Source organism: Bos taurus, chromosome 5, assembly GCF_002263795.3.
Source record: "Bos taurus isolate L1 Dominette 01449 registration number 42190680 breed Hereford chromosome 5, ARS-UCD2.0, whole genome shotgun sequence".
NCBI lineage: Eukaryota > Metazoa > Chordata > Mammalia > Artiodactyla > Bovidae > Bos > Bos taurus.
The window spans coordinates 60494587-60515627 of NC_037332.1; the positions used below are offsets into that span (position 1 = coordinate 60494587).

Consider the following 21041-nt stretch of genomic DNA (forward strand, 5'->3'; position numbering starts at 1 on the left):
TAGCTATAAGGTGTGCATATAAGAAATAAAACCTCTGCTGGGAGAACTGTGTGTGGTGATTAAGAAGCTGGACTCAGAATCCAGGTGCACCTGGATCCAAGTCTCTGTTTTCTCATAATACTCCTGTGGCTGGAGCATCTTATTCTACCTCATTAAATCATGGGTATCCAATTTAGACAACGTAGTAAATGCATAGTAAATGCTCATCACATGCTAACATTAAAAAAAATTCCTCTTTAAAGAAGAAATTGTGTTTTTTTTTGTAGAAGCCCTATTCTTGAAAATTCCATGGACACAGTATTGCTGGTGGTGGGGAAAGATATAGCTAACATTTCCTTTAGAATGGGGCTCTCTGAGATTTATAAATTATCTTTAGGATCTAAATATATCTTTTTTCCCCCACTAGAGAATGTTAGATTCTCAAAAAGAGTCCATAGACCAAACACAGGAGGAAGATACTGCCCTGGAGATGAGTGTGTGTATGTGTGTGTGTGTGTATCTCTTCTCTCAGTATGTTAACAATCGTATGTTTTAGGTTGACTATAAGAGATTGCTGGTATTTGACTATTTTCAACCCATGAAAACAATATCATATGGTTCAACCTAATAGCTGTATGGTTAAGAACATAATTTGAAATAGCATCATAATGAGAAGTTATAATGAGGGATGATTATAATTTATTTTCATATGTTACTTATCAAAGCCTCAAAAGTCAGAATTCATCTGACAGCCTTGGACTGCTAGTAATCATCCTGATATACAACAACTTCTGCTGTGTACAGTACTATCCAGCGGTCTTAAATTTTCACTGGGGACTTAGTGGTAGTTTGATCACCTTGAATGAATCATTTTTCTAGCTCCATATGACTTTTGATCCAAATGACTACTGTTAGGAGAATTTGCTTAGTACTTTTTTTCCATGTTGAATTCATACGGTTAATTACTCTGGGGAAGGGAAAAAAGTCTCAGTGAGTTTCCTTGGGCAATAAGCATAGCAGTGTTCTTTCAGAAAGCAGAGTTTGGCCGTTGTGTTGAGGGTTAAAACAGAGCTGACACACAGGCAAAATGAAACCAGAGCTGCAATTACAAAGTGGGACAGATGTAGGAGGCCAGGTTTCCTGTGGCCCATTTTCCAGTTTCCTGCCTACAACCTGCAGAAGAGGAAGCTGAATGTTACCAAGTATGAGAGCTGGAGGGAGATGTGCTTCAAGCCAGAATTAAGATCCTCGAAAACAACGCAGACAACAAACACAATTGCAAAGAAAGCGAAGGTTCAGGTTTTAGTCCAAAAGTGTCCGGGAAGGAGCAATTCATCTGTTTAAAGAAAAGGCATTGTCAGCAGAGCCTGGGCTTTGTGAGACTCTATGGAGGGACCTGGGGAGGGACCCAGGTTGTGGGAACCTCTGATTTTTTATAGCCCTACTTATCTTTCAAGATGTGGTCTGGTTTTTTAATACTGTTGGTTACCTGAAAAGATTTTCTCTTCAGTGCCCAGGACTTCTGAGTCTGTTTTTTGGGGCATGTTGATATACAAGGGAGGTAGATGTGGTTAACCAATTGGCTATAATGAGCTACAGCCTCACTTTGGGAGGGTTGGGTGACCAGTTGGCCACTTTGATCTAGCAGGCTTGTGTTCCCTTAACTGCCCAATAAAATTATGTCTAATGTTTTCAAAGAAGAGATTAAATGTAGATGTGTATATATGTGGGGGACTAAAGATCATACACTATTTGTGTGGCTACCTGATTGTAAGCCATGTGGGGACATGCCGGAGAAGTGGGCAAGTCCATCTTTCTTCCAAGAAAAAAGGAGAAAAATAAAATTCTTCTATGTCTGGGCTCTTTAGCAGGTGATAGAAGAGTCTCTGAAATCAGATATTACAGTCCCTATCTTAAGGGGAAAGAAAGTGAGATTCATGATACTTTTTTATTGAATGCCCATTGTTTACCAGGTGCTGTGCTGGAATTGCTGGATGACACTGATGTAGTGACTATCATTGTTCGGTTGCTCAGTCATGTCCAACTCTCTTGTGAGACGTGGACTGGAGCCCACCAAGCTCCTCTGTCCATGGCATTTCCCAGGCGAGAATACTGGAGTGGGTTGCCATATCCTTCTCCAGGGGATCTGATGGCCAACAAGAAATAGCTCCATCGGTGGGAGGCTTGTTCAAGGCTTCACAGAAGGCACGGATGCAGGCAGCATGTAAGCCCCGGGGAAGGCTCACGATGTACGGGGCACTGTGCTGAGCTTTTTCTATACACCATCTCATTCAGATCAACCCATTTGTTTCTTTCAGGTGCAGAGAAATAGGTGGGTGCTTCTGGGACAGCCAGTTATTCTATTTATTTATTTTTTAACCCTGTGGATTGATCACCATCTCTTCTGGCACAGGAAGAACAAACTCAGTACCAGGAATATTAGGAAGTTTGGAGATCTTGCCAAATTTAGAGACCCAAGTGGTATCCATCCATGCCAGGCAACCTAGAGTGAGAACAGGCCCTTTCTTATCTGCATGTGGGCCTAGTCTGAAAATGTGGGGTGAGCTAGGACTGGATGTGCAGTGGTGGGGCTGGGTGGGGTAGGAAATGATGGGACACGGCTTGAATATACAAATGCGGCAGAAAGTAGAATGGCTGGAACCTACTTTCCCAGCTGGAGTTAATGTAGCCATCCATTTACTTTTCCAAAGGAAATTCACCCTATAAAAGTCGCCAACAAACCAACTGAGTTGCTTCCCATATATCCACAGACAACACAGAGTTGTTCAGAAGGAAAGAGGAATGGATTATCTGCACAGTAAACAGCAGGTGTTGTTATTATAGTGGCTATCAGTGACTTCCCCAGAAAAAATCTTTCTCTGTGCTCAGAATGATTTGAAAAACGCTGTGAACTGTAAAAGGTATTTAAAAAAAAAAGGCGGAGCGATGACTGCTTTCCCTCTTTTCTTGCTCACTCTGCTCTTTAAGGGGCCCCTCCTAGGTGGTGCTAGTGTCAATGCAGGAGACCTGGGTTCTGTCCCTGGGTCGGGAAAACCCCCTGGAGGAGGGCACGGCAGCCTACTCCAGTATTCTTGTCTGGAGAATCCCATGGACAGAGGAGCCTGGTAGGCTATAGAGTTATAAAGAGTTGTACATGACTGAAGGGACTTAGCTCACACACACTACTCTTAAAGCACGGACAATCTGCAGATAGTCACAGAATGAATGAGAATATAAACATTTTTAATAAATAAAAAAAGTCTCAAGGGACATGAATTTAGTCTCGCAGATTAGCATTTTTTTGCATACAGTGGTTGACAAGAATTAAAATGTCTTTTGAAAATACATGTCAATAATCTTAGTTTCACCTTCTCAAAAATAATATAAAAAAGACTTCCATTTGTGTTGCTCAGTTACCAAATATTAATCCTTATTTACTTAATGCCCTAAAATTATTCTGTGCCAAGTTACTGCTGACCTCAAATAGGACAAATTGTTGTTTTCCAGTTCCCTGCCTTAAATACAGGTTTTTGTTTTTGTTTTAATGGAATGGTTTCTGACATTTCTCTACAGAAACACTTAGTAGATATTCTGGGCAGAGGAATTGAAATTCAGAGAATTTTCGGTACTGAGTGTTGAAGTTTCGTCCTGACTTCTCTAACTGTGCAAGTTTTAACAAGTAAAAAGATGTGAACTTGCTGAACACCTACTTTGTTTATTTCTTTCACCGGAGTTTTTCTCTTTTCCTTGGGCTCTCTCATTTATAACTGGTTTTTTCTAAGTTGGCTAAAAGTTCTCTAGTTCCTACAATATATAAGCTTTACAAAGACGATTTTTCTGAACTCTCTAAACTCCAACTCAGGGTAGCTTAAAAAAATGAAACTAGAAACATGCAAAGAGAAGCGTTAGGTTGCCACAGATAGGAAGAAGAGCAAATAAGTGGGTATTTCAGCTTCCAAGAGTGGAAGCAGAAACCTCAGGCTTTGCTTACAGATTCGGTGCAGCTCTGTCTCACGTTAGGATGTTTGGCGCCACCTTGTGGCCGAATGACTGCCATCAAGGAGAGGAGCACAGCTTCTCAGGAGGAGGCAGCCTGAGAAGGAGTGGGGGCAGGGCTAAATTTTGGGAGGTGTGGTGCTGAAGCTTAGAACAATTTGCAGAAATCCTCTTTGTACAGACCCCCACAAATTATAAATACAAAATCACTCGAGCCCCTAGACTTGTGCAAAGTGATGGTCCCTGAGGCATTAGCTTCACCAGGAGCCCTCTGGTGCAGGGTGACAAGGTGATGCTGGTGGTCATGGGTTGGGATGGACTCTCCTGGCAGCCTGGCTGCTGCTGGAGGCTTGGTGGTGTTTGAAGGAGCACAGTAACCTCTGCTACTGGATGGACTTAGCTATTATTTTGCTTGAGGTATAGTTGATTTACAACATTAGTTTCCAGTGTACAGCAGAGTGATTAAACATTTCATAGGTTAAACTCCATTTGTAGTTATTATGAAATATTGGCTATATTACCTGTGCTGTACAACCCATCCTTGTAGCTCATTTGTTTTACTGACGGTTGTTCAGCAGTCAGTTGCGATTCTGGGGCTTCCATGAGAGGGAGTAGGTCCATGTCCTTCTACTCCACTACCTTGTCTCCGCCCCATGCTTATTTAATGCACAGTAGTCTGTGGTCCTATCTTATCCCTTCCTCCTTGCCCCTCCCTATTGGTAACCACTGGTTTCTACCTATGGGTCTTGGGTGGGCTTTGTTTTTCAGGCATGTGTTGGAGGTTGTCTCTGGGCAGGTTACATGGCCGTCTCATCCAGGACTCCACACTGATTCTTGCTTTGGACTTGAGCCATCACTGGCTGCTTCCACCCCTGCCCTGCCTATGGTGCAGAACTTCTGCCTCTCTCCTTTTTATTTCAGTTCAGTTGCTTAGTTGTGTCCAACTCTTTGCAACCCCAGGAACTGCAGCATGCCAGGTCTCCTTGTTCATCACCGACTCCTGGAGTTTACTCAAACTCATGTCCATAGAGTCGGTGATGCCATCCAACCATCTCATCCTCTCTCATACCCTTCTCCTCCCGCCTTCTATCTTTCCCAGCATCAGGGTCTTTTCAAATGTGTCAGTTCTTCGCATCAGGTGGCCAAAGTATTGGAATTTCAGCTTCAGCGTCAGTCCTTACAATGAAATTCAGGATTGATCTCCTTCAGAATGGACTGGTTGAATCTCCCTGCAGTCCAAGGGGACTCTCAAGAGTCTTCTCCAATACCACAGTTCAAAAGCATCAATTCTTTGGTGCTCAGGTTTCCTTATAGTCCAACTCTCGCATCCATACATGACTACTGGAAAAACCATAGCTTTGACTAGATGGACCTTTGTTGGCAAAGAATGTCTCTGCTTTTTAATGTGCTGTCTAGGTTGGTCATAACTTTTCTTCTAAGGAGCAAATGTCTTAATTTCATGGCCACAGTCACCATCTGCAGTGATTTTGGAGCCCCCAAAAATAAAGTCTGTCACTGTTTCCATTGTTTCCCCATCTATTTGCCATGAAGTGATGGGACCAGATGACACGATTTTAGTTTTCTGAATGTTGAGTTTTAAGCCAGCTTTTTCACTCTCCTCTTTCACTTTCATCAAGAAGCTCTTTAGTTCTTCTTCACTTTCTGCCATAAGGGTGGTGTCATCTGCATATCTGAGGTTATTGATATTTCTCCCGGCAATCTTGATTACAGCTTGTGCTTCATCCAGCCCAGCGTTTCTCATGATGTACTCTTATTCTTTCCTCTTACCTTTTTCTTTTTGAAGGTGAAAGAGTGATCTTTTCTTGCCTTCCACCCCCTAGAACTTCAAATGCTCTCCTACGGCAAGACTTTCTCCTGATGACACAACTCCATGAATTATACATCTGTACCAGAACCTGGTTTTTATGACCCAACAGAAGCTAAATGTTAACAAGGAAAGGGGAGAAATCACGGGCGTGGTCCTCTGAACAGAACTCTAGCTCTACGCTTTTGAAGGAGGGGTGTTGATCAAATCCTCTCACCCTTTTCAGATTTTGCGCACCCTTTTGTTCAAGGGTCTGCTCAAGCTTAGTCCTCTAGCAAGCCTTCTCCAGTAGCCTGCTCCCAGTCCTGATCCTGATGCGAGTTCCTTGCTCTTGGTGGGAGGCAGTGTAACAGTGGTTAAGGGCACAGACTGAGGCCTGTACTAACCTCAGTCTTACTCATTCATTTATTTGACAAAGTGGGCAGAGGGAGGCACCATCGGTGACGAGAGTGATCAGTATATTCAGTCTATAGCCTCCTTCTCTTTGAGACTCCCTCCAGATGAAAGAGTGAATCAAGGATACTATTTGTGTTCTTTAAAGACAAAAAGAGTTGAAAACACAGAATGAGGGTGGAAAGTGACTGCTCAGAGTCTGCCTAAATGTCCCTCCCTCCCTCTCTGTGCCACGGACAAGCTTTTCACGCTTGGTCCGCCTCCACCGTGAGCAGCCCGGGGAATGCTCCCCAGTTGGGCTCCGTCTTCACAGGCAGTGTCATCATGGCTGTCCCTTGGATCGTCGTTTTAGAGCCCTTCTTCTACCTCTTTTGGAGCCAATGGTTCTTGTCTCCTTAACTCCCTTCCCTGCTCCAGGGGCACAAGATAGATCAAGGCAGAACTAGTCCCAAGGGAGGTGTGAACACCCAAGGGCTGTCTTTGCTAGAGAAACAACTTGGAAGCTTCAGGATAAGCATTTTACACCAGGGTTTCTTAAGCTGAAGGCAGCAGACATGTGTTCAGGGATCTGAGTTTTCTGCCAGAAGTTTTGAAAATCTGTTTTTTGACTTTTAAAAATATTGACATATAGTTGATTAATAATGTGTTAGTTTCAGGTACACAACAATGATTCATTATATGTATATTCTTTTTCAGATTCTTTTCCATTATAGATTATTACAAGATAGTGAATATAGTTCCCTGTGCTATACAGTAGGTCTTTGTTATTTATTTTATATATAGTAGTGTGTATCTGTTGGTGTTTTTTCATCTTTTGATGATAGTCTTTTTAAAAACCCACATAAACATATTCTGCTGCTGCTGCTGCTAAGTCACTTCAGTCGTGTCTGAATCTGGGACACCCCATAGATGGCAGCCCACTAGGCTGCCCCGTCCCTGGGATTCTCCAGGCAAGAACACTGGAGTGGGTTGCCATTTCCTTCTCCAGTGCATGAAAGTGAAAAGTGAAAGTGAAGTCGCTCAGTCGTGTTCGACCCCTAGCGACCCCATGGACTGCAGCCCACCAGCCTCCTCCGTCCATGAGATTCTCCAGGCAAGAGTACTGGAGTGGGGTGCCATTGCCTTCTCCGAAACATATTCTAGGTCACCTTATAAACAACAGTCACCAAAGAGCTGGAAGATTCTTCCTGGATATCAGTGCCTATTGTGGAATCATTGCCTAATGAACAAAGAACCGAGATGGATATAGTATCTAAATGATGCCTTTGAGCTAGGTGAAGGCCAAATATCCTCACAACATGATTTATGAAGAAGTGTCTGTTGCTTAAAAAATAATAGTAAACTTTGGAATAACACTATGTACCAAGTGTAGTTCGAGTGCGTTCTTAGTAACTCATGTAATCCTTACAACAGCCCTATAAGGGAGACACTTTTATCATCATCATCTCCATTTTCCTTATGAGGTCATTGAGGCACAGAAAGGTTAAGTAACTTAACCAAAGTCCCACAGCCAAATAGGACTGGTACTTAGATTTGAACCCAGATAGTCTGGCTCTGAATCTGCTCTTCCTCACTGTGTAGCCTTCTAAGTAGACAGAAGCAGTTCACCCTCTCATCTGCTGCAAGTTGTAGAAAATAATTATGCTTCCACAAAAAACTGTGCATTGTCTAGACTCTAATCTCCTCTGGAGGATGTGATTCTGGTTTTATGGAAGGTATTTTACAATCTACTAATTAGAGATAGCTGATAACAAAAATAATTATTGTCTGTAGGTATGCAAATTCTCTCCTGTCTTGTAGAGTTCAGTTGACTCCCCTGTCACCCCTGTTTGTGCATTCATTTCAGTATTCCTAATTTATAAATGCCTTTATTATTCAGATTCTTTTTTGAACTTGTTAGAACACCTGCCAAGTTCCCTGGTTGACTAATGAGTGAAATAAAATCTTTAACATGTCTTCATTTTATATCTGTAGGAGAGCCACGATTTTAACCCATTTTGAAAATTATTTTTTAACAAAGGTATTTCTCAGTTCTTAGCTTCTCAATCAGGCCTTCCATGACCTTCTGCTCACACACCCCAGGCTCCCACCTCCTTAACCTGCTCTGGTTGCCTTTCCCTGTAACACTGTTTTTCCAAAATATTGTGTTGTAATAGTCATATGTTTGTTGTTTTTGGCCTGTCTTCTCCCATTAGAATGTAAGATTCATGAAGACAGAGATCTTCATCTCCTTTGTCTCTGATGTGCCCCAAATACCCAGAGAGTGTCTTGGCATAAAATGGATACTCAAAAAAAATTGAAAAAGGTAGAGAGAGAATTGAGTCTCTCTCCTCTTTGTAGGGTATAATTGTATAAACACATCTTACTCAAAATACCTTACATGGCTATAACTTCTGTGTTGGTTGTCTCTCAACCAAGTATCCTGTGTCATATGTAAGATTAATTGTTAATTTGCATAGGGTGGGAGCAATCAGCTGGTTGTATAAGAACTATAAACCTTGAGGCACTTATATCCATTTTTCTTCTTAATATTGAAGGCAGACTATAATAAGATATTTAGTGAAGATGATTTGCCCACATGAGGACCTATTAATTTTTTGCCTCCTGCTCCTTCCAAAGGAGGGATGTGTGTTATTCAGATTTGACAAACTGATTTAAATGATCTAACTATCCTCCACCATGGCAATATCTAGGCTATAAATTACAAAGGAGAAGGAACAGCTGGGGCAAATAGCAGGTAGCTCTGTTCTCTGGAGAGGCCTGGAAGAGGCCTTGTCAGCTGCTGTGACCGTGGTCTTGGGTTAGTTCCAGTAGAAGTGCTGAGAGAGAAACCATCTGCAGTGGGCGGCAGGGTCGAGATGCGGTCAGGGATAGTACAGAGAGGACCTGATACGGAGGGCACCTCTTCCTGCAAGAGCAGTGATGCTTTCACAGTGGATCCTCCTAAACATAAAAGTGCAGTGCTTAATGTTCACATTAAGCATGGCATTATGAGCACTGTAAAATTTAAAGACTCTTTCAATCAATAAAAATTTAACCTTGAAAAAAGAGGAAAAAGAAAAATAAGAATAGAATCATGTGCTTTCTGTGAAATTAAAAATAATTTAAAAACCATCAGTCAATGATTTTGCAGCTATCAAATTATTTTATGAGATTTTAAGATTTCTAAGGATTGTGTGTTCATGTTAAACATTACATTTTATCAACTCTTGGAAAAAGAAAAGAATGGCATTATCCTACCTGATAAAATTTTATCCATTCAAAATAAGGCATGGGGCAGGGGAGGAAGAGTAACATTTTATACTCAGCTTAAAGTTTGATTTGGGAAATTTTTTTTAAAGAAAATTATAGCATTTCTTTCATGTATTCTACATATTTTAAGTGGAGAGTTGTGGGAAGTCAGCTAAATGAGGCTAGGCTGATGAGACATATTACGTTAAAGCAGACCCCCACTTGTATAATAATGTATCAAACATAAATGTCAAGTATCAGTCCCTTCTTGAACTTTTTATTTAGTAAGAGCCACAGGATGCTGCCTGAATTACATACATTCTTCATAATGGCAGCCAGATACACTGGACTTGATTGTACCTTCATGTTAAGACATAGGACTTTATTAAGGATTCTAGGCATCAAGGAATTAATTATTTTTAAAAACACTAAAAATAATTTTTTTTTTGGTGAGAGGTATATTAATTTTGCTAATATGTGTTGGTGGTTGGGGGGAGAGTGTGTTCCCCAGTCATGTGTTAGACTCTTTCCTTTGCCTGTGTCCTTGAGGGGGCAAAGTTTGTGGCTGGCAAAGGTGTGAAGCATGACTGTGTGTGAAAACACTTGTGTAAATGATGACACTGAATCATAGTTACTAAGGTTGGAACTAAAATCAAGGAAACGCTGAGCATCTTAGTGGTGGGAACCACAGTGGTGAGATCAGTTGCTGACCCGCCCACCCCAAGGCCTACCGTGTGCCCACCGCCCCGCATATACTCAGCCACTTCCATCACCAGAGAGGGTGGCAAGGGTGGAGCCCACAGTGGCCGTGGGGGGCCCACTGCCTCCCAGCGTGACTTCTGCCAAGTGTAGAAGTGGGTGACAGATGTTTGTAGATGTGATAAGCTCGTTTGGCAATGTTTTTGAGACTCATCTCTGAGGCATGTGTGGCTGGATTTCTCACAGCAAAGACTTGTGTGACGGCACATTCAGTGAAGCTGGCGGATCCACCGCATGGAGTGGCTGAAGGGCTGGAGAAGGAGAATGGGGCTGTCAGAGGCGGGTTTGTCGTGCTTTAGGCAGGAGTGGCTAGGTGGCTTAGTCACCTCCAGTGTAGCCCTGCCACTCGCATCAACCCTCTGAGGAATCCTCCCACCCTCAGCGGTAGCCTGGGTCCGACACCTCCATGTGGGAGAGTGACGGGGGAGGAAGGGGACATTCCTCAACCCACCCAGCCTCACCAAAGCTCTGAGTGTGTGTGGGGGGGCAGCTCTGTGATTCCTGGCGCTCAGCTTGTGCCTCTCCTTGGCCCAGCTCATCAGTTCTGGAAATCTGGCAGGGCCCTGATGAGGGTGTCCTTGTCCTTACCCTGTGCTCCTCTGCCCTTTCACTTTCCTCTCTTGTATCTCCCCTTTCTTTCCCTCTTTCCTCCTTTTACGTTTGCTGTAGGCCATGCCATAGCACCCATGGTCATTTATGTGGCCCACTTGTAACCCTCAGAGTAAAGACAGGATTGGCCAATCCCCCTGCATAACATGCTTTTTCATGCCTAGACATACCTCATGATTATAAATGTAAGTTTACAGTGTAAAGATATCGTACCCCAGCAAAGAGATCTTTTTTAGACTAAGACATTGTAATAGTCAGCTCTTGCTGCTATAATACTGCATAACAAACAGACTGAGAGTCACTGGTATACAGCAACATTTATTTTTCTCATTGGTTGACCTCAGGGACACTGCTTCAGACTGTGATTTGTGGGACTTGGCTCCAGGCTTTGGGTCGAGCTCAGATTGGCTCCACATGTCTCATTTTTGCGCCACAGCTTCACAGTAGTAACAGGAACACAAGAGGGAAAGTGCAAACATAGGAAGCCTCTTAGGCCTCAGCTGAGAAATGGCACATCGCCATTTCTGCTCATCATTCCATTGGCCAAATCGAATAACGTGGCCATCCCCAAATATCAGTGGGATGGGGGACAAGTACTCTACCCATTCTGGGCACTGCTGCACGGCCACTTGAAAGGGAGAAGTGAAAGACTGAGAACATTTATCCGGTCTGCTGTACAGTAGGTCCTCATCGTTTATGCCTGGGGCACATGGCTCCAATACACACGGTTGGAATGCCATGGAAAGGGATTCCAGGAAGCACAAGAAGCTCTGAGGAGTCCTGGTTGGTAGAAGCACTAAGTGTGAAACACATGGAGATGTTTACATTGTCCTCCTGTTCCATCTGAACATTATGGCTCATATCAGAGATGGGGGAGGTGTGAGTGGCTAGAGCCACCGACCCAGGAATCCCTTCCATCCAGACCTCCACACCCACTGGCAGCCTTCTACCCTTTGGAGCAGGTTCCTCCGAGCATCCACTTTAAAATTTTAGAGATATTTGAAAGCTTACTGTCTGAAGGGTTTGGGTGAGAAAACACTGAAGAATTTGAGACAACTGTTAGCGATTCTTAGTGCCAATGATGGGGGAAAAGTTGTGGTCCGTCCTCAAATAATCAGAAGCTCATATTCGGAGTTGGAGCTGGCGGGCTGCTGCATGTGTTTACGAGACTCATGAGATACAAAAGGCTGTTTTGATCCAACAAGGAGGTGATTTATTGTCTTACGGACTGAGTGGCCATTGTGGTGAAGATTGATTTCTGAAAAGAATATCTCCTTTAAAGAGCCGTGAATAAAAAATGCCCTATGGGTATTTGAAGAACATTGCTATTCTGTTTCTCTTTAACCGAGAAACCCATGTTGCTCAGAGAAACAGTAAAATGTGTTCTTTTGGCTGAACACATGAAAGGAAATAAGGAAATAAATACTTATTGGAAAGCTAGGTATTTTTCACATGGATCCCCGTGTGGAAAGGGAAAAAAATGATTCGTCAGTCTGAAAGCTGCCCCTTTAAGAGAAATGCAAGCGAGGAGGTGTGGAACTGACAAAAATATTGGTACAGATAAGTGTCCCTAAGGCTGTTACTCTGGCTTCTGGGTCTCCCGAGTCGTGTGTTTCTCACCACTCCCTTGTTCCTGTCACCCTGGCTGCCTCCTGGGGCTTCAGTGTTTCCTCTTTGCATCACGGCATGATCCCTACTTCTCTCTGGCTTTGTCCCCACCTCACAACTGGCCTTCAAAGCTTCTGTGTGTGCCAGAAGCCAGTTTTCCACCCTCTGGCCATCCTGGGCTTCCTCATTCCAGCATCTTTCCCAGATCAAAACCCAGGGCACTTCACGTGTCCAGTCATGAGGGTTGAGCTATGATGAAGCTCTTGAGACCAGCCTAACCGCCTCTCCTTTCCTAATGTGCAATTGTTGATGAGACAAATGGGCATTGTTGTTATTTTTACAGTCAGTATCCATTGCCATGAAAGTCTTCAAATGTCTGAAGTTGGGAAATGCCTGGGAGAGGGGAAAAATTTCCTTGAGAAGGTCCCATATGAACTGGGTAGTGATGGATGAGTAGGATTTCACCAAGCTCCAAAGCTGAGGAACAGCATTTTAGTCAGAAGGAACAGCATTTACAAAGTCCTCAACAGAGTCAAGGGGAAAAGATAACATTTTATAGGCTTCCTTCTCATAGTGAAGAAAAGAATGCATTTCCCATCTCTGTGCTTGTGACAATGGTGGGTTTTTTTGGGGGGGTGCTGTGTGGGGTCTTATTTACCACCTGTGGGATCTTTAGTTGTGGCATGCGAACTCTTAGCTGTGGCAGGTGAGATCTAGTTCCCTGACCGGGGATTGAACCCAGGCCTCCTGCACTGGGAGCACAGAATTTAAGACCACCAGGGAAGTCCCACAAAAGGTGTTTCTATCTGCAACGTGACAAGTGCCTGAGAAAGAGACGATTCCTCGGGTCTTTAAGCATGTATCAGTCGGGCATTGGGCTGCGTTATCAGAGCACTGGGAATACAGAAAGAAGCTCCTCATGCAGTCACACCTATTGGCATACCCCTGGCCCCTACGTAACCACACTTAGCGGCTCCAGTGTTTCATCCAGGTAACAGCCTAGAGGCTGACCAGCGAGGGAGCTGATAGGATGAATGGGTCCAGACACCATGTGCATTGTATGGGCAATCATTTGTATGAGGACTGATTCTAGGAAGGGGCAATCTGTTAATCAATTTTTTCATATCATTCCCAGTGACACCCTGTCACCTGTGGGGATGTGTGTGGCAAATACCAGGGTCACAGGGCTTCCCTGTATTTCTGAGTCGTGGCTGTTTTGCAGACATGCAGCCAGATATGATTCAGAGTGGCCGGTTGGGATGGAAATGAAGGCACTTGAGGTTCGCTGGGGTAGGGGGTGGTGCTGAGGTGGCCCCCTCCCCAGCCTTGGCAGCTGCACTGACGCGGCCCTCCCTCCCCAGGTATGGAGAGTGCAATCACGCTGTGGCAGTTCCTGTTGCAGTTACTGCTGGACCAGAAACATGAGCACCTGATCTGCTGGACTTCCAACGATGGTGAATTCAAGCTCCTCAAAGCAGAAGAAGTGGCCAAACTGTGGGGACTCCGGAAAAACAAAACAAACATGAACTATGACAAGCTGAGCAGAGCCCTGCGATACTATTATGACAAGGTAAACCTCGGCCGTTTCGGGAGGCTGTCACGGGGAGGGAGCGACCCTCACAGTCCCCTGAGGACAGCGGAAAATAGTGTACAGTGTGTGTGTGCGCGCATGTGCGTGCTCAGTCATGTCCAACTCTTTGCGACCCAGTGCAGTAGTAGCCCACCAGGCTCCTCTGTCCATGGGATTTTCCAGGCAGGAATATTGGAGTGGGTTGCCATTTCCTTCTCCAGGGAGTGTACCATGAAGGGCATCAGATAGGGGCTGTTGATGCAAGTTTGGTTGCTGTTTAAGAAAGGCTGTGCTGTAGGGACTTTTTTTCTGGCAGCCCTTTAGGTGATGGTGTTTTTGTTGTTTAGTCTGATGAGTTGTGTACAACTCTTTCTCGACCCCATGGAATGTAGCCTGCCAGGCTCCTTTGTCCATGGGATTTCCAGGCAAGAATACTGGAGTGGGTTGTCGTTCCTTCTCGAAGGGACCTTTCCGACCCAGGGATTGAACCTGCATCTCCTGCATTGGCAGGCGAGTTCTTTATCACTTAGCCACCAGGGAGGTCCACCCTTTAGGTGTGACCGTGGGTCAAATTTTGTTGCCTCTGCATTTTCTTTGGTGGTTGCTGCAAAAATTTGCTCACAACAGAAATTAGGTGCAGCGAGGTTCTGTGGCCTCCGTCACAGGTAGAGTGACAGAATGAATGTGACAATCGAGAAAGTCTGTTTATCCGGTCTGGTTTGTGAATCACTCAAACAGGCTTTTCCAGGGTGGGGAGGGGATGGTACCTGGGGCAAGCTATTTAACATTTGGGTGCCTGCTGTCCTCATTTATAAAATGGGGCTCAAATAGTGTGGGCTCAGGACTCTGTGCAGAACTAAACAAGCAAATACATGTGGAACATTTAGAATAATGCTTGGTACTCAGGGATCACGACTTCATGGGAAACCTCCCTAATTAAAAGCAAAACCATTCTCATGTTTAAGTCCCGGAAATAAGTCAGAGTGCTCTATTAATGATAACACAGCATAGTTTCCAAAGCCTGGACAGTCGGAGTGAGCTGTAATGCGTTTCTGGAAAAGCAATTGATGTGACTGCTGGGGCAAAATTATTGCTCTTGAGGGGTAATCATTTCAGGCCTGTAATTGTTGACCGTTTCTGTGTGGAGCTATTGTTGCTGAATATTTAGCCTCATAGACATAAAGATTTGGAGTCCTAATAAGGGTAAGCTTTTGTTCCGGTTTTACTATTCATGTTGAAAGGTGAATTAAAAACTGATTTAAATATTAGTTCCTGAACTATCTTTAGTGCCTTCCTCCTGCCAACCTCTTTGGAATTCAAGACAGAAGGATTACACATTTCAGGAAGTGGCGGCATCGTTAATTATAAAGTGTTCCTTTATATGATCGTAATTGCATATGATTATGTCATTGAAATGTTAAAGGTGCTTCCCTTTAATGTAGCAATTAATTAATGCCAGCTTAATGCAGAGTCCTACCAAGATGTAAAAAGCACTTCTCACAAATGGCACTGTCTGAAAGCCTCACAGATGGTTTATTGTTTTGCCTTTTTCCCAGGTTCTAAGTCACACAGTGAAAATTGGGGCCCTCTGAAGGAAAACTGTCATCTTGCTGGCTGGCAGAATGCCTAAGAGCATGACTTTGAGACTGACAAAAAAAAAAAAGTGATTTTATAGTTTTAAATCAAGGTGTCACAGAAAAGGTGTTTGGTATCTGTGACTCGGTTTCCCCTTTTTCACATGGCCCAGGCATTGGGACGGAGGACTGTGGGATTTCAGCCCAAAGAGAGATCAGAGGATTAAGATGACTTCCTCAAGAGACAGGCCAAGTCATGCAGTTCAGTCTACATCTGATCTCCCTTGGGCAGATTTTTAAATCTCTGGGGAAAGCAATTTCAGATTCTACAGTCACCCTGCACGTTTTGTACAGCCTGGTCTCCACACCCCCTGAGACTGTCCTGCGGGCGTCTCTCCCTTTACAGGTAAGGACGTGGGCCTTTGATGGGAAACCTTGCCCACAGTCCTGCAGCCAGAGAGCGGTAGAGCCAGGGTGCCCACGCTCCTGACCGGAAGGCACACGCCCTGCCTTCTGAACCATTTGTTTCCTGTGCCTCTGAGCACCTGACTTCCAGGTAGGCAGTCAGACAGCACAAAGGGTATCACAGCCTTAGACATTTTTGTTTTTATCAAGCACCCCGGGCCCGAGTGGCCAGTGTGGCCTGCTCACCCCCGGTGTCCCTTTCCTCTCCTGCTGGGCTGAGCTAAGGCCTGGCCACGTGACCTTCGTGCTGCCAGCTAGCGCTGGCAGTGAGGGCCAGCGTGGCTCTTGTCCAGGTGTCCTGCCGGCTCGGCCGCCAGGAGAAGATGCCCTTCCTCCTTCCTTGGGAACATATACACCATATGCTTGTGTGTGCGCTTGGCCGTTTGACTCTTTCTCTTGAGACCTGCAATGGTCATTAGACGCTGAATACAGGGCTGTTGGTTTTTTAATATAATTTTTTTTTAAATTTTAAGTTATTTATTTGTTTTGGCCGTGCTGGATCTTCATCGTGGCATGTAGGCTTCTCTAGTTGCGGTGCGTGGGTTTGGTAGTTGCGCCAAGCAGGCTTAGTTGCCCCGAGGCATGTGGGCTCTTAGTTCCCCGACCAGTGATCGAACCCATGACCCCTGCATTGGAAGGTGGATTCTTAATCACTGAACCTCGAGGGGAGTCCTGACACCAGACACTAAATATAGTTTTAAGTGAAAAAAGGAGGGACAACATGGAGAGGACGTGAAGAAGGGACGGGGGGCCTGAGTGAGTGAGGGGAGAGAAAGAACAGAAAGGGGGAAGAATGGGGGAGAAGCAATGAAATAAGGGTGAAAAGTTGTATTTTACATTTTGTGATTAAGACTTTTTTCAGTTTTGTCAGTGTGACTCTAGGACTCTATGTGTGAATTGAATGGTATGAAATTGCCAGCATCTAGCTATTTTTGATCCACAAAAATGGCACTCTTACATGATCTGATCTCTCACCTGAGAGGTAGGTTCGAGGAAGGTCTTTGTGAATGTGGAGCCCCTGACCATATGGGCACCCTTGCTGTGCCCCGACCTGCACTGCATGTGCTTCTCATGGTCATGCAGCCCTCCTGTGACCCTGTCTGCCTTTCATGCCTTCCTCAGTCCCCTTCCTCCTTGTCCCCGCTCCCCCTCCTCCGCTTTCCCCTGACACTTGCCCAGAACCTGCTCTGCACGTGGCATACATTAGGTGACTCCCCACCTTGTCAGCTGCTGCTTTGTTCCTATTGTCTTTCCCCTTCTCTGCCAGCTAACATCTCTTCCCTGTTGAAACTGTACGTCCCTTGATTTGTCCTAATAGGCAAGTTTTCCTGCCAGAGTAAGCAGGCATGAGGACGTTATTGTTTTTATATGCTACATGTTACATTTTTAACCCATTCTAATAATATTTAGAAATGGGCAGAGGGAAAAAGTGGAAAATGTATGCAAAACTTTGCAGAAGACATCAGAGAACAATGTTTAGGCTAATGGGACCAGGTTGGGGCTGAGGCTCTTTAATCCTTTTTCCTCAAGAGAATGCCCTCAAGTCTCCCTACACACACTCCCCCTGCCAGCCCGCCCTTGGGCAGATTATCACAGTGAAAACTACAATAATAGCATTAACTCTGGGCTACATGGTTTGGATTTAAATCCAGCTCCATGACTAAGTGCTTGCCTAATTTCTCTTGGCTCAACTTTCTTTTCTGTAAAACGGGTATAAGAGTAGAGACTATGTCATAGGATTGTGGTAGGGATTAGCTAAGTTAACACATGGTTAGGGCTGAGCCTCTTGATGAAGGTGAAAGAGGACAGTGAAGAAGCTGGCTTAAAACTCAACGTTCAAAAAATGAAGGTCATGGTATCCGGTCCCATGACTTTGTGGCAAATAGATGGGAAACAATGGAAAAAGTAACAGACTTTATTTTCTTGGGCTCCAAAATCACTCCAGATGGTGACTGCAGCCATGAAATTAAAAACTGCTTGCTCCTTGGAAGAAAAGCCATGACAAACCTAGACAGTGTATCAAAAAGCAGAGACATTACTTTGCCGACAAAGGTCCGTCTAGTCAAAGCTATGGTTTTTCCAGTAGACATGTATGGATGTGGGAATTGAACCATAAAAAAGGCTGAGCACTGAAAAATTGATTCCTTTGAACTGTGGTGTCCGAGAAGACTCTTGAGAGTCCCTTGGACTGCAAGAACATCAAACCAGTCAATCCTAAAGGAAATCAGTCCTGAATATTCATTAAAAGGACTGATGGCTGAAGCTGAAGCTCTAATACTTTGGCCACCTGATGCGAAGAGCTGACTCATTAGAAAAGACCCTGATGCTGAGAAAGATTGAAGGCAGGAAGAGACGGGGACGACAGAGGATGAGATGGTTGGAAGGCATCACTGACTGGATGGACAGGAGTTTGAGCAAGCTCCAGGAGTTGGTGAAGGACAGGGAAGTCTGCCATGCTGTAGTTCATGGGGTTGCAAAGAGTCGGACGCGACTGAGCAAATGGATGGCAACAACAGGGCTAAGAACAGCACCCAAGCGTGTTCAGTGCTGCCAAGTGCTAAGCCACAATAATAATGCAGAGGCTAGTTCCCTGAGCACTTACTTGAACAATTCAGGCAGGTGTCAAGAAGGAAGTTAGGACTTTGTGCCAGCGTCCTGCACCAGCACACTCCGGGGTGGGGTGGGGTGGGGGGATCGTGCATGTCCTGGGTGTTACAGCTCTTCTTACTCATGCTAAGAAATGCTTTGTGCTGTTTTTTTTTTTTTAATATTTATTTATTTATTTTGGCTCTGTCGGGTCTTAGTTGTGACACGTGGATCTTTGTTGCTGCGTGTGCTCTCTAGTTGTGGTGTGCAGACTTAGTTGCCTCTCAGCGTGTGGCATCTTAGTTCTCCAACCAGGGATAGATTCTTAACCACTTAGACCACCAGGGAAGTCCCTGTGGTGCTTTTTAATATATATTTTGGCTGATTTGAAAATTAAGCTTGCAAAGATGCTTTCATATTTAAATGACACTTCCCTCCCCTCCTAATCAGACACTTCCCCGTGCTTCCCCTGGTGGGGCGAGCCTCCCCCTCCTCGTGCTCCCTTTGGGGTCAGTGCCATCCTGGTAGAGTCCTAGTGTCTCCATCCCTGTGTCTCGGATCCCTGATGGGGAAGTGGGCACTGAAAAGCACCTTCCTCCCTGGATTGTGTGAGGCGCACGTGTGACCGTGTGCTCAGCACCTGGTGGTTGTTCAGTTGCTCCGTCGTGTCCGACTCTTTCTGACCCCATCTGACTCCTTCCGACCCCATGGACTGCAGCACACTGGGCTTCCCTGTCCTTCACCATCTCCTGGAGCTTGCTCAAACTCAGGTCCATTGAGTCAGTGATGCCAACCATCTCATTCTCTGTCGTACCCTTCTCCTGCCCTCAATCTTTCCCAGCATCAGTGTCTTTTCCAATGAGTCGGTTGTTCGCATCAGGTGGCCAAAATACTGGCGTTTCCACATCAGTCCTTGCAATGAGTATTGAGGGTTGACTTCCTTTAGGATTGGCTGGTTTGATCAGCACCTGGTAAGGACACATGATAAAAATGCCCATCATTTCTATTATCTATGTTTTAAGACTTACTGCCTGGCGGTGCAGGCGTTTGTTTCTGTGACCACTCACAGAGCCATCTACACCACAGGCTCCTGGCTCACCCACTTCCATCACTCTGGTACTCTGCACAGGGTCTGGCACGTACCCGGGGCTCAGTAAGTATTGGAAGCAAATGAATGAGCAAACGGGTAACATAGTGAAGTGGCCTCCACCCAGATTCAAATCACTTCTATCGTGAAAGCTGACGCTAAATACGTGTCAGAAAAAAGTTACTGCCTTTTGGTTATTGTATTAATTATCTAGGGCTCCTATAACAATTTGCCAGTAAGTGGGGGGCTTAAAACTGCAGATATTTGTTCTACAGTTCTGGGGGCTAGAAGCTGAAGTCAGGGTGTCAGCAAGACCAGATTCCTTCTGAGACTTGGGGTAGAATCCTTTCTCACCTCTTCCCAGCTTCTGGTGGTGATTGTCAGTCCTTGGCATTCCTTGACTTGTAGCTCCAGTCTCTGACTCTGTCATCCCATGGCATTGCTCCCTGTGTCCAAATTTCCCTCTTAAAAGGACACTAGGTGTGTTGAATTAGAGTTCACCCTCGATACCTCATCTTAACTTGCTCACCCCTGTGAAGTCACATCCACAGGTCCTGTGACTAAGCCTTCCCCTACCTTTTTGGGAGCACACTTCAACCCATATGATGTATATGATTTCTGACACTCCTGGGCTTGCATTTAGATTTTCACAATTACGCACCAAAGGAGAGCTTTGGAGATTGTGGTTTGATTCATCGAATCCTAAAGGATCATTGTTCTTGTGACATGTACAGCAGCTCGATTCAACTGCAGGTGTGAAACTAGACTCTATGAACAGAAGGTCACAGTGTGCTCACCGTGGACCAGGCACGGAGCTGGGTCCCCAGGGTGGAACAAAGGCCATGAAGATGAGCCCCACCTTAAAGGGTTTCAGAGTCTATGGAAATTCAGGGGTTCCATGCCCTGAAAGAGCAGAGGACTTTAATACAAGACACAGATTAGAAGAAAAACTTACTGATCCCAATGGCCCCAATCCTGGATTTGTAAAAAACACAGTATCTACAAAGCATAGTAAAAGAAGGTATGCCTATATAATTAGAACCACCCAGAAGCTATTCAAGAAGTGACTCAAAGCTCTGAATCCCAGGTTGGAAACACACAGGTCATGAGAGGACACCTGTGTCTGAGCCCATGAAGGGCAGACACCAGAGCGGACAGAGACCTACATGGGACGTTCAGTTCATGCCTGGGCATTTCACTGTCATCTCCTACCAAACAACTTGTTTTGCTGTCTTGCTGTGAGCCTCAGAGGTGGACTGGTTCATTGCATCAGAAGTTCTGATGGCTTACATTTTGGGGGTAGGGTTTTTTCTCTCAGGTGTAAACCGAGTCTTCCAGAAGGTACATCTACAGCCTAAT

At 44.8% G+C, this 21041-nt stretch overlaps 1 protein-coding gene across 3 annotated transcripts in view; it reads left to right on the top strand.

The window, feature by feature from the left end:
* Positions 1 to 21041, top strand: part of ELK3 (ETS transcription factor ELK3) — a 70079-nt gene that overhangs the window by 14287 nt on the left and 34751 nt on the right. For all 3 annotated transcript variants that reach the window (XM_010805210.2, XM_005206678.5, NM_001081542.1), the window contains exon 2: positions 13762 to 13970. In XM_010805210.2, the coding sequence (XP_010803512.1) occupies positions 13764 to 13970 (207 nt within the window). In that variant the 5' untranslated portion in view covers positions 13762 to 13763. The remainder of the gene's footprint in view (positions 1 to 13761; positions 13971 to 21041) is intronic.